Here is a 14,025-nt window from a genome sequence, read left to right on the forward strand (position 1 = left end):
TTCAGCACTGAAATTGCCTATTAGCACTCTCTTATCCTTGCTGTTGACCCTGACTACGATGTCACTCTATGCTTCATAAAACTTGTCAACTTCATACTCATCTGCACCCTCACATGGTGAATACACTGAGATAATTCCTGTCCTAATTCCTCCAACTGCCAAATCTACCCACATCATTCACTAATTTACGTGCCTAACAGAAACTATGTTGTGTTCAATAGTATTCCTGATGAACAGCCCTACCCCACACTCTGCCCTTCCATTTTTAACACCCGTCAAGTACACTTTCTAATCTCCTGTCTCTTCCTCGTTATCTCCCCTTACCCGAATATCATTTACTCCTAGCACATCCAGATGGATCCTCTTTGCTGACTGAATCAGTTCTACTTTCTTTCTTCCATAAGCCCCATTAATATTAATAGCTCCCGATCAAATTCCATTTTGTTCACCAAGTTGAACTGCTACAACAAATAACACCTCCAAAATTTTTAGAATTATACGTGACTCCGTCAAGTGCACAATTAAAACATGCATTTAAACAGGCTTACTGATGTTAAAAAAAAGTATTAGTAGTTAAAATGTCATATCTTCAGAAATTATATAATGTTAAAATACAAGGTTCTTTAACAGACCCTGTGAAATGCCCAATAAAAAACTTTGATTGATAGTCCAACATTTGTCTGGCTGAATGTTCTAATGTTTTAAAAGTTCAGATGAAACTTCCTCACGAGCCAGACTGAGTGGCTCAGGTGGTTGAAGCACTGGCCTTCTGAACCCAACTTGGCAGGTTCCATCCTGACTCAGTCCGGAGGTGCTCAAATACGTCAGTCTCGTGTTGGCAGATTTACTGGCACATACAAGAACTCCTGCTGGACTAAATTCCAGCACCTTGGCATCTCCGAAAACTATAAAAGTAGTTAGTGGGACGTAAAGCCAATAAAATTATTATTATTATTACTTCCTCAAGATGCAGGCTGAGTTGCCGGATAGGTTTTATGAATCTGTGTATTATGGAGAAAATTTCGAATAAGGACCTCTCTCTCTGGCCCGGCTGACATGCATGCAGCCTTGTGTTAGACTACCCTTTCCTGAAAAGGGAATATATTATTTTTTTAAAGTATTGTAAAGGTGGAGTTTACTCAAACTCTTTTAAAACTTGCACTTCACAGAGATCTCAGGACTGGCATGTGTTTAATTAGATCACACATCCCACAATGCAAAAAACTACTCCAAGCTGTAGTAAAATGTTTATCTTCCTGTCATCTATCGAAAACGCACATCTGAATAGAAAAATTTGGCACGAATTCAAATCCAACTAAGATCGGATATGGTATTTTAACCTAATCAAACCATGGTTTTATATGGGAGAAAATGTGTTAGGATACTGGAAACTACGAGAGGTTGAAGCCACAGGTAGGAGAAGACAAGAAATAAAACACTCATATTTCATGCTGGGAAAATCTCATATATTTTATGTTTAAGGCCATATGGGTTTCATTTTTATAAAAATTAATATTACAAGCAACTTCAAAACAATCTGTTTATCCTAAGGTGATACATTAAATCCATTACAGTCTGTCAAGATGTACGATGACAGAATATGTGTAATTTTATACAAGATGAAAAGAAATCCATATTGTCAATATTAACACTACTCATGCCTGACTTCATAAATAGCACCATGATATTCAGGAATACCACATGAAAAGTAATAATACTAGGCCTATGTATGTTAATAACAGAAACTTCACGTTTTCTGCATTTTTCAAGCCTTCATTTCACAGAAATACATTTCCTCCATCTTCATACTAAAGGAAAATATGTTGGTGAATTTTAACTTCTTGTACCTATCCTTCAAATTGTTGAATTAACTATATGCGACATACCTAGCAGATACATTTTTTTAATATTTGAATGTTACCATAAGTTATTTCAAAAATTCTAAATAATGTACATATTTTTCCTCAATTTAATAATCAGTCTCAAGCCACAAAAGTTGCACAATAATCCACAAGCTCTTTTAGGGGAATGGACTCAGTTTGCTGCAAACAGGTTGGACGAAGACAGAGCAGTACAATAATTGTGGAAATATTCATATTTTGTTTAAAATTGCAAATTAAATCCATGTGTTGTTATGTCTATATGTCTGCTATCCCCTATCTCGCATCTGCTGGACAGATAGCAACACAAGATCATGTTAAAGTCCATTTCTAGGAATGTCAGTTGACATCTTCTGTGCTAGTGTCTTGTTTGGAAAGTTTCCCCTATTGTCTTCACAAGGCAAGACCAGCTTTTAGACAGACTCTCAAACTGTCTATGGCTTGGTGCTTAATAGGGGATGTGAAAATTAGCTCTTGATGAAGGCAAAGGTGGTATTTTTTTTTTTTTCAATTTGCTTTAGGTCGCACAGACACAGACAGGTCTTATGGAGACAATGGGACAGGAAAGGGCTAGGAGTATAAAGGAAGTGGTCATGGCCTTAATTTACCTTAATTAAATCAGCATTTGCCTGGTTTGAAAATGGGAAACCACGGAAAACCATCTTCAGGGCTGCCGGCAGTGGGGTTCGAACCCACTATCTCCCGACTGCAAGCTCACAGCTGCGTGACCCTAACCGCATGACCAACTCGCTTGGTAAAGGCGGTATCATCAGCACCAACCTCAGCAGTAGATGGAGGAAATCAGTCTGGTTTTTGTTTAGACTGAGTGACCGGGAGTTTCTCAAAGGCAGAGAACAGTTCTTACATCCCTCAAAGGTTACACGTCAGTCTCTTTCTTAGGACGTTAACCGCTGAGATGATAGGCTCAAATTAGACCTTTCTTACTCCTTTCCTCTAACCTGAACATAGGCTAATTCCTTTCCCCTCCATATCAACTTCTGCTGGGCAGTGAGACTCCAGTTGCTTCCTGCATGGCACTGGATGTCATTCTTCCAACAAGCAGGTGGACTAACTTCGTTTCGGTGTTTTCCAAATTTGTACGTTCCTCATCGCCAGATGTTTCATTCCAGGCTTGTATCTATGTCATGCTTTCACATGTACGTACTCCTGTTGTTATGTGACTCCCTCTCAAACTGATTCTGATGGTTCCGTCAGCTTCTGCTTTGAACGCTAGCACTGTACCATGTCCGGTGAGCCATCTGGTGATGAATGAACGTACCACTCCCATGTCTATTATAACGTCTAAATTCAAGCCTTATTCGTTGAAAAGCCTTTCTTGTGAACAGTCAAAATTTTCTTCTGATAAGGCACAACAAAGTTCTCTGCAAAACGTAAAGAATTTCACCTTATTTTCTTGACACTGCATAAGCCCAAAACCCTATGTCATGTCAATAATAAATGTATTGAAAAGGTGGGAAAGCCCTCAATTACAATTGATTTAACGTCAATACAGGTTCTTGACAATGAAGTTTATAAATTACAGTACATCTCAACTTCGGCGAATGAAGTTCTCCTCCTGATATCCTCATCTTGGATCCATTCTCTCAGGCTGATTTCACTCTCTGAGAGACAGTGAAAGTAACAGTTTCAAGAATTACTGGTGGTGGCATTCCACTGCAGTCAGCCACTTCAGGATAGCCTTTCCGCTTGCGAGAAAATGCCAATGCTGTCCGTCAGACAAACAGGAGGAAATGAAGAGCTTGACTTCAAAACAACATGCACTTGCAATTATACTCTGTACGTGCAGCATTTTTATTTTTCAAAACCCCCTCCTTCCTATGGAAATATTGAAGTTTAATATGGATGTACCCTGGGCAAGTAGAGCTGGAAAAACACACTAACGACAAAAACTTTGTTACACAGAACTTTGAAACCTAATCTAAGTCTATCAGAAAAAATTTTACTACTTGGCATAGAGAAAGAACTTTAGAGTATCCACAGCAAATCCCACCCTATTCTCGACTTGGGGATAATTATAATGAGTTTTGACTTATTATGACCATGCAGTTCTTCATTGCTATTTGCTTTACGTCGCACCGACACAGATATGTCTTACGGCGATGATGGGATAGGAAAGGCCTAGGAATTGGAAGGAAGCGGCCGTGGCCTTAATTAAGGTACAGCCCCGGCATTTGCCTGGTGTGAAAATGGGAAACCACGGAAAACCATCTTCAGGGCTGCCGACAGTGAGCTCGAACCCACGATCTCCCGATTACTGGATACTGGCCGCACTTAAGCGACTGCAGCTATCGAGCTTGGTATGCAGTTCTTCAGTTCATCGAAACTGATTCAGGGTAAAATAAATATAGAAATACGTGAAAAAGAAAACATTTATTAGCAGATTTATCCTGAAAAAGACACCATTAATTTGAATTAATCTGAATTACACTGAATTAGTTACAACTGATATCGATGCAGATGTCAAGCACCGCATCAGTGCTGGTTGGATGAAATGGCAATGTGTGATAAGCGGATGCCAGTCAAATTAAAGGCAAAGTGTACAAAACCACTATCCAGTCTGCCCTCATGTATGGCTCCAAATGTTGGGTAAGACAGAAGAAGAATAACCAGTGAACGCACGTCACAGAGATGCGTCACTCTGCATGACAAAGTTGTGCCCATCAGTGACAAAATGGAGGAAAATCAGCTCCGCTGGTACGGTCACGTCAGAAGATGTGATGAACACTACTTAGTACAGAAAGTTCTTGCCATTGAAGAGCCAAAGAGGGGAAGAGGGCGTCCTGAGGCAACGTAGAAACGAACTGCTGAGGCTGCCTTAAGGAAAAGTGAAGTGCCGTTAGGTCTGGTATATGAACGTTGGACCTACTCTCTCCAAGTCAGATGAACCGAACGTCCATTTTATGGGTGAATATAGGCCAGTAAAGAAGAAGAAATAGTAGAAGAAGTAGAAGAAGAAATTTCAATAATAATAATAATAATGTTATTTATTTTACGTCCCACTACGTACTTTTTACGATTTTCGGAGACGCCGAGGTGCCGGAATTTAGTCCCGCAGGAGTTTTTTCACGTGCCAGTAAATTTACCGACACGAGGCTGTCGTATTTGAGCACCTTCAAATACCACCGGACTGAGCCAGGATCGAACCTGCCAAGTTGGGTTCAGAAGGCCAGCGCCTCAACCGTCTGAGCCACTCAGCCCGGCAGAAGAAGTTTCAATAGACTGATGAACCTCACAGTTAAAAACTGAGGATTATAGGAGGCATACGGTGAATGTGATGACATTCTCAGTCATTAACATTAAATTTTAGGCCAGAGACAATCTGTCTCATATCAAGAAGCTTCCAGCTTGTGATCAACTCCAAATCTCCTGCCAGTCTTAAATATGGTGTCAACCAGGTTCTTCTACAGTTTTGAGTGGATATTACAGACGTATGGAGGCAGACCTTCCCGAGAGGGAGGGCAGCATCTTCTGTGTATAAGAAACAGTGTAATTGTGTGTTGCGAGTTGAAGGATTGTTGAGGATAACCAAGTCATGGAATTTAACTGTCTATGATTAAAATCCCACCACCCAGCTAGGAATCAAACCCAAGCCAGTGACACCTGCAGGCCTAGACCCTAACCACACAGCCAGTGAACCAAACAACTAAGTTTTGAATGTGAGTTAGACTTTGTCAATGCTGACCAGAAGACTATAGTGACTAAAGATTCTGAATCACAATGTAAACAATAGACAAGAAAGAAGTTAATAGTCAGTGCTTCTAAAATTATAAAATGTGATCCTTCAATGTATCATCATTCTGGTATGGTCTGGAGATACAGGATGTCCACAGTTAAACTGACGGTGTTCAGCACGGCGCAGACAAGCTGAAATGATAGGAGTAGTCTGAAATTTTGTGGATATGCCAACTAAGCAATACGTTCGCGAATTATGCCCAAAAAAAATTAGTTCCATGTCTTGCCACCAGGTGAAAATATAGTGCTGTTATCAATTAGAGTTGCAGAAAAAGGCAAGAAAGATCAAACATATGATAACGGTGTTAGGATTTATGGTTACAAACACTGTTTTATATGGCCTCCCAAGTCGGCAACATGCTGCATCCGTAATACGGCATGGTTGACATTTGCCAGTGAAATCAGAGTGACTGTCATTGTCAGGCTAGTTTTTCGATCAGGCAGAGACCGGATATGTCCCTGACAGACAAGATCCGAGAAGCAGAAGCCACATGGACTTAGGTCGGGGGAAATTGATGGTCATCGTGCATCTGGAAAATGCCCAGAGATGATGGGGTCATTACTGACGGTTTCTCGCAGCAAATCTTTCCACCTGGCAAGTGACATGTAGTATTTCCTCATTTTGCATGAAAATAACTGCAGTCGCAGTTGCTGGAATTACGTGCTGCACAAGGAGATCCCTATAACATGCAGGTGTCACTGTACACCTAACAGGCTCATGAGGCATCATCTCCTCAAAGAAAAATGGACCAAGAATGAAGGAGCTTGTAAAACCTCACCAAACAGTCACGTAAGCTGAAGGCAATGGTCGTTCCTGCAACAACCAATGAACTGACACAATGCAATTCCACCGGAACAACATTCTGACATCAGAGTTACGGAAAATTGAATGTTCCGACTGCTGGCAGTGTCATATTTTTGCCCAGTGGCAATACTTGGAACTAATAATTTTTGTGGCATAATTCATGAGCACATTGCTTAGTTGACATGTCTACGAAATTTCAGACTCTTACAATCATAACAGCCCGTGCTGTGCCGCACTGAACACTGTCACTTTAATTGTGGACACCCGCTATTATGTGATCTCGCATTTGAGTCTTCAGGTTGGCAAGGATTTCATCAGATCGAGCATACACAATATTTCAAAATGTATGCGTTACACTAGAAATGATATCCAATGTATCAGAGCAGAATAAACAGAAGAGAACATTCCAGACGACGTAGCAGGGGTCGACGTACGTAGCAGCAGATACAGACGAGCTGACCTATGCCTTCTCCGGTGCTATGGTAGTGGTGGTACCGGCAGATCCAGTCGATTGATTGTCAGCACTTTCACCTTCCCCACAAACGAGGCAAGGAAGCTTCTCCTTCAAGGCAGCGCGGTATTTGGGATGGCTGTACCGGTAAAACAGAAAATGCTTTCTAGTGATTTGCATTGACAAGATTATGCAATATTGGGGGTAAAAAATGGGGAATCAACTAATATATTGTGCACAAATTAAAAATGATAGATAAACTTAAAACAAAAACTGTTGAAATGACAGTTGTTGTTTGAGTCATCAGTCCATAGACTGGTTTGATGCAGCTCTCCATGCCACCCTATCCTGTGCTAAGCTTTTCATTTCTATGTAACTACTACATCCTACGTTTGCTCTAATCTGTTTGTCATATTCATATCTTGGTCTACCCCTACCTTTCTTACTGCCTACATTTCATTCAGAAACCAACTGAACAAGTCTGGGTGTCTTAATATGTGTCTTATCATTCTATCTCTTCTTCTCATCAAAAATTTAGCCAAACTGATCTCCTCTCATCAACTCGATCCAGTATTTCTTCATTTGTGATTCGATCTATCCATCTCACCTTCAGCATTCTTCTGTAACACCACATTTCAAAAAAACTTCTATTCTCCTTTTATCTGAGCTAGTTATCATCGATGTTTCACTTCTATACAATGCCAGGCTTCAGATGAAAGTCTTCAAAAACATCTAATTCCTATATCAATGTTGGAAGTGAGCAAATTTCTTTTGTTAAGAAAGCTCTTCCTTGCTTGTCTGCATTTTATGTCCTCCTTAATTCTGCCATCGTTAGTTATTTTACTGCCCAAGTAACAATATTCATCTACTTCCTTTAAGACTTCATTTCCAAATCTAATATTACCTGCATCAGCTGACTTCCTTCAACTGCACTCCATTATTTTTGTTTTGTCCGACTCGTTGGTTGAACGGTCAGCATACTGGCCTTCGGTTCAGAGGGTCCCGGGTTTGATTCCCGGCCGGGTAGGGGATTTTAACCTTAATTGGTTAATTCCAATGGCACGGGGGCTGGGTGTATGTGTTGTCTTCATCATCATTTCACCCTCATCACGACATGCAGGTTGCCTATGGGAGTCAAATAGAAAGACCAGCACCTGGCGAGCCGAACCAGTCCTGGGATATCCCGGCACCAAAAGCCATACGACATTTCATTTTTGTTTTGGACTTATTATTTTCAACTTGTACTCCACCTGCAAGACTCTGTCCATACCAGATAAAATAACAATATCATCGGCAGATCTCAGGGTTTTAATTTTCTCTCCTTAGATTGTAATTCCCTTCCCAAATTCCTCTTTGATTTCCTATACTGCCTGTTCTTCTTGTTTCATTGAGGCCTCGTGGACCACGTGGTTTCTAACTATGGTGTTCCTTCATCTTTGCGCCGTGCATTACTCTCCTTTCCTGAGTCAACATCACTCCCACTCCAGGAAGCAATGTTTTAGCTCGCAGTAGAGAGTGTCAGATTTTCTGATATATACACTGAAAAGGAAGGGGAAACAAACTACAGCCTTGCCTCACTCCTTTTCAGATCGCCGCTTCATTTTCAAAGCCCCTCTATTCTTATCACTGCAGACTGATTTTTGTAAAAGCTGTAGATAATTCTTCTTTCACGGTAACTGATCTCGATCACCTTCAGAATTACATATTACAAATTTCATGTTTGGTCCGTATTGAAATGTACATCAGTTTAAGATATTACCAAAATTTATTAGGATCAACCTATTCAATACAATTGAATTTCCAAAGTTAGGACTTACATCCTATTACACTAAAATTTGAAGGGACATGTTTCACCCTTTATAAGGGCATCATGAGCCTTTTTACACTCATACTTCAGAGATATAAATCAGGATCCCGATTGTCATGGTAAAAAATATAAAAATGAGAATATAAGATTGGAAATGAGTATTATACAATGTGAGAAATTGTTATGAGTTCTTAAATAATAATTTACAATTGAAATTAAATTTTAAATGTTTGCGAAGAAAAGGTTGAAGTTGGTATGATATTACACTAGTCATTTTAAAATATTTTATAAAATAGACAAACTAGGCCTTATCCACATAATAACATGAAGGTCTATGGCTAAAGTTGTCATATCAAAGTTCGAGTGAAATTCGGCTGAAGCCACTTAAGATGACACTGAAGGTCCATTAACCTTCTCTTCAACATGTAAATCAAGTTGCTTTCAGCCGAATTTCACTCGAACTTTGATACAGCAACCTTAGCCATAGACCTTCTTGTTATTATGTGGATAAGGCCTAGTTTGTCTATTTTATAAAATATTTTAAAATTACTAGTGTAATATCATACCAACTTCAACCTTTTCTTCGCAAACATTTTAAATGAAGTTTCAATTGTAAATTATTATTTAAGAACTCGTAACAATTTCTCACGTTGTATAATAGTCATTTCCAATCTTATATTCTCATTTTTATATTTTTTACCATGACAATCAGGATCTTGATTTCTATCTTTGAAGTATGAGTGTAAAAAGGCTGATGATGGCCTTATAAAGGGCGAAACATGTCCCTTCAAATTTTAGTGTAATAGGATGTAAGTCCTAACTTTGGAAATTCAATTGTATTGAATAGGTTGATCCTAATAAATTTTGGTAATATCTTAAACACCTTCAGAATCTCAAATAGCTTTGTCCAATCAACATTATCGAATGCCTTTTCTAGATCCATGAACACCATGTAAGTGAGTCTGCACTTCTCCATGACTATCAACAGAAAAGGCGTAGATTCAAATATTTTTCTGGAGAGAAATCAGCTACAATCTCTTTCTAACTTTAAATAACTTGGAAAACTAATTTCAAAAGATAACACAATAAACCAAGAAATACTTAATAGGACTCGGAAATCTTCTCAATTTTATTTTAAAATGAGAAATCTACTTACGAGATGATAAAATATGCCAGACAGCAAAAGTGACCAATTCCTACTTCATTCCAATTCCCACCAACTGTATGTACTTGAATCATGTACCCTATATAACAGGGGTGGCCACTAACTTAATTTTGGGAGCCGCAAATTTAGGAGACAAAACTGGGAGCATGTTTGGAAAATAGTTTATAAAATGAAGAGGTGTTTTTTGTTTTATAACAAATGAAGGAACCTTCATTTTCTACACTACACACAACGTTATTGTTCAGGTACACATCAAAGAATGAAATTTTACCTTTGAGAAGTGCTTTTTTGAGTGTTCATTTTTGCTGTTAGTTTTTTGAAATCTGGCTGATAATTGGTAAGCCCAGTTCGCACAAGATAACTTAAATGTTCATCAGTTAGTTAAGATCGGTATTTAGATTTAATGAATTTAAGCGTTGAGTACAGTGATTCACACACACACATGTAGTCCCAAAGATTGAGATAAGTCTCTTAGCACACTCTTTTGTTAGTGGGTATTTTTCTTCTGGAGCATTCTTCCAAACGTCTATGGTAGAAACGCCACTTCATTTGAGTCCTTTTACTCCTTCGTCCTCTTGCATTTCTAGTAGCTCCAACTCTACAGCTGCTGTATCCTTTGTTATTGGTGATGAAACAGGACAGCCATCGCCCACAACATCAACAGCAAAAGGACTTTTCAGGAATGAAAAAGAACTTTTAAATGATCTCAAATCATGAAATAACGTTAAGCCGCACATCGCTGCTACTGATTGCCGCCGGCCACGAGATGTTGTTAGTTTCCATGAATTATATAAATTAATTTTACTCTAAGCTTGGTGTCAAGAGCTGCACGAGACTGACTCAAGTGCCGCATGCGGCTCGCGAGCCTCGTTGTGGCCAGCCCTGCTATATAACAAGGCTAACAATAAAATCTAGTCAACAGAAATTAAATTCACCAGAACAATGAAAATATTTGTCCGACTCATTGGATGAATGGTCAGCGTTCAGGCCTTCGGTTCAGAGGTACCAGGTTCAATTCCCGGCTGGGTCGGGGATTTTAATCGCGTCTGATTAACTCTTCTGGCCCGGGGACTGGGTGTTTTTGTGTTTGTGTTTGTCCCAACACTTTCCTCTTCATATTCAGATAATACACTACACTACCAGCCACCACAGAAACACGCAATAGTGATTACATCCCTCCATATCGGGTGGCGTCAGGAGGGACATCCAGCCATAAAACATGGCCAAATCCACATGTGCGACACAGTTCGCACCCGCGACCCCACGGATGTGGGAAAAGCGGAGGAAGAAGAAGAAAAATGAATTTTTTTTTAATTTTCATTTTTTTTTTACAATTTGATTTACGTCACACCGACATAGATAGGTCTTATGCTGACAATGGGATAGGAAAGGCCTAGGAGTGGGAAGGAAGCGGCCGTAACTTTTTTTTCAAAATGATATTTGTTCATGGCGTCGAACTCTGTAGATCTTTTCCCACTACTTGCACCATATGATTTGAACCTGCATGTAATAGGGATGTATCACGCAAAATTTGTCCGCTAGGCAGCGTAATGGTAATACCCGGTATGCTCTTTCCGCTGCTCGAATGTTTTACATGAGACTTATTATAGAGTATTCCTACATTTGTGATCATCGAAACGAAAGTTTCTCTTTAAATGCATTAAAATGGGGTTACATATTCTGTTAATGTTTTTAACAAGACGGGAAATGGTATAGGTGCAATGACGATTGCGGACTTGGAAGCAGAATTAAAGAAAAGGCGCAAAAAAAATATCCGAAAAAAATGGAAGAGTTGATTGAAAGGTAAGGAATAAATGCAGCAACTCTTTCTTATAGCGTTTTAGTTAAGATTGAATTCTTAAAGTACAAATAGCATTTTGAAAACATTCCTAATACGGTATTTTTCTTCTCTTTGCAGGTTATAGGCGTACATAAGGCTTGACATTGGTGTGACAGCAGTGCCTGCGGCTACATCCAGTACGATTGAGCTTCATTTCCCTGCAGCGCACGAGTTTCAGGATCTTGTTTCGGACCATAAGACAAATATAAAGATTTCAAATGTGGAAGTAATGAATTATTTCCTGTTCAGGTAGTCTGAAATTGATGGTGCTCCAGTGTCACATTATAGGTCACGATGTGATTCAGCGTACCGTACCGCACACGGTGTTATGGCTGTTTTCGTACTTCTATATCTTCTTGCTCTCTGAGTTATTTCCAAGGTACCAGTGCCACACCATGAATATATCCTTAAGTCTTCGTCTTTCGCCTAAAATTATTGAAATAGGTCATATTAACTCTTCAGAATGTCACTACCATATTATTATAAAATTACTTCTTAATTAGTACTATTTAGCTTACTTGCCAGTTTCAGTAATGACATAATCTTCATTTCGAGCAGACTTTGATATCAGGAGTCATATTTTTATTTCGTAGGTCCTGCCTACGAATCGCATGCAACCACTTTTTACGGAAAGGATCTCGCTTAGGAAATTGATGGTATGAGTACGGTCGACCTTGATTTTGGTACATTAGGGCACAGCAATAGTCAGGCATCACAATTTCCTTGTTGTCTTTTTTGTCATAACGATATATTAAATCTTTAACTTCATCGTTTAACTCGGTAACTTCCATTAAAAACACATACAAACAAATGACGATCGACAAGCGCATACCGGGTATTACACGTGAGACATCTATCGGTAGTGTTTCAGTACATCCCTATTGTAATTGTGGAAGTGTAGAGTGTTGAATGTGAGGAAAGGAGCATTAAAGACGACACAAACACCCAGTCCTCAGGCCACAGATATTAAGGCCGTGGCCTTAATTAAGGAACAGCCTCAGGATTTGCCTGGTGTGAAAATGGGAAACCATGGAAAACCATTTTCAGGGTTGCCGACAATGGGATTTGAACCCACTATCTCCCAGATGCACGGCCAGCTCGCCCGGTGAACAATGAGCCAAAAGACCAGGAAGGACGGTATTAGAAACGAAGCAAACAGGAAGGAATTATGGCAGAAGTGAAAGGGGAGAGGCCAAGGAATCGACAGACAGACACAGTGAAATCAAAGGTCACCAAGAGGAATGTCAAGGGAGAGGACATACAGGAACAGAAATTATACTTCGACAGAAGTGGGAAGAGCTTGTACACCACACCCGGGAAACTGGAGCTGGAAAATAATGATGATGATGATGATGATGATGATGATGATGATGTAAAAGTCTTGTTGCTGAAAGTTAGTGAAGTTTTTTAAAGCACACTAATTACAAACTAAGATCTGTTGATATAGGTGTTGATTCCCATAGGGACCCTGAAATATACATCCCGAATGAGTAAATTTATAATACCAATATAGTTGGTCCGTTATTGGACATTGTAAATTTTCCAGCTAACTGATTCCTGGTTGCCAGCATTTTGCCCCAGTGTGCTAAGTTGGGCTCATCAGTTGGTACCTAGCACACCTACCAAGACGCATGGCTAGTACATACCGCGGAGACCCCTGTGTAAGGTACTTAGAGCCACCGGCAGTGCCAATGCACTATGTTAAATACAAATAATGTCCTAGAATTTACAGTGCACGATGTCTTCTGGTATGGGCTACATCAAATTTGTTGCTTTCATTGATCTGTCTCATTCTCACTCTTAGCTTTGACGATATGAATGTGACTGAGGTACGAGCACTGTCATTCCTTATGTAACCAGTCCCTGTTATGAACGGTGTGAAAATGTCGCTCATTTCAGGTTCCCTATGGGAATCAACATCCGTATCATCTGATGGCCAGGCAGGCATCAATGTTTGGAAATGAGACAAAGTCTCTCATAGTGCATTGGCACTGCCAGTGGCTTCAAGTAGCCTACGCAGTGGCCTCCACGGTATGCACTAGCCATGCGTCTTGGTGGGTGTGCTATTTACCAACTGATGAGCCCGATTTAATGCACTGGAGCGGAACGCAGGGCAACCAGGATTGAGCTAACTGGAAAATTTATAATGTCCAATAACAGACCAACTACATTGGTATTATAAATTTACTCATTCGGGACAAATATTTCAGGTTCCCTATAGGAATCAACACCTATATCACAAGTTTTTAAGTCAGAAATTTCTCTGCCTCCCCAAACATCGGCCTCCTTCAATATTTCCTGCGATAAAATGACGTGTGGCCTCG

The 14,025-nt window shown here is 39.7% G+C and overlaps 1 protein-coding gene across 1 annotated transcript in view; it reads right to left on the minus strand.

Annotated features, from left to right (window-relative positions):
- Positions 1-6,748: 6,748 nt before the first annotated feature.
- Positions 6,749-14,025, minus strand: part of LOC136885316 (opsin-1) — a 56,844-nt gene continuing 49,567 nt past the window's right edge. Inside the window, exon 9 of the mRNA XM_068230295.1 lies at positions 6,749-7,028. Coding sequence (XP_068086396.1) covers positions 6,899-7,028 — 130 coding nt within the window. The 3' untranslated portion in view covers positions 6,749-6,898. The remainder of the gene's footprint in view (positions 7,029-14,025) is intronic.

The sequence above is a fragment of the Anabrus simplex genome, chromosome 14 (genome assembly GCF_040414725.1).
Source record: "Anabrus simplex isolate iqAnaSimp1 chromosome 14, ASM4041472v1, whole genome shotgun sequence".
Lineage (NCBI taxonomy): Eukaryota > Metazoa > Arthropoda > Insecta > Orthoptera > Tettigoniidae > Anabrus > Anabrus simplex.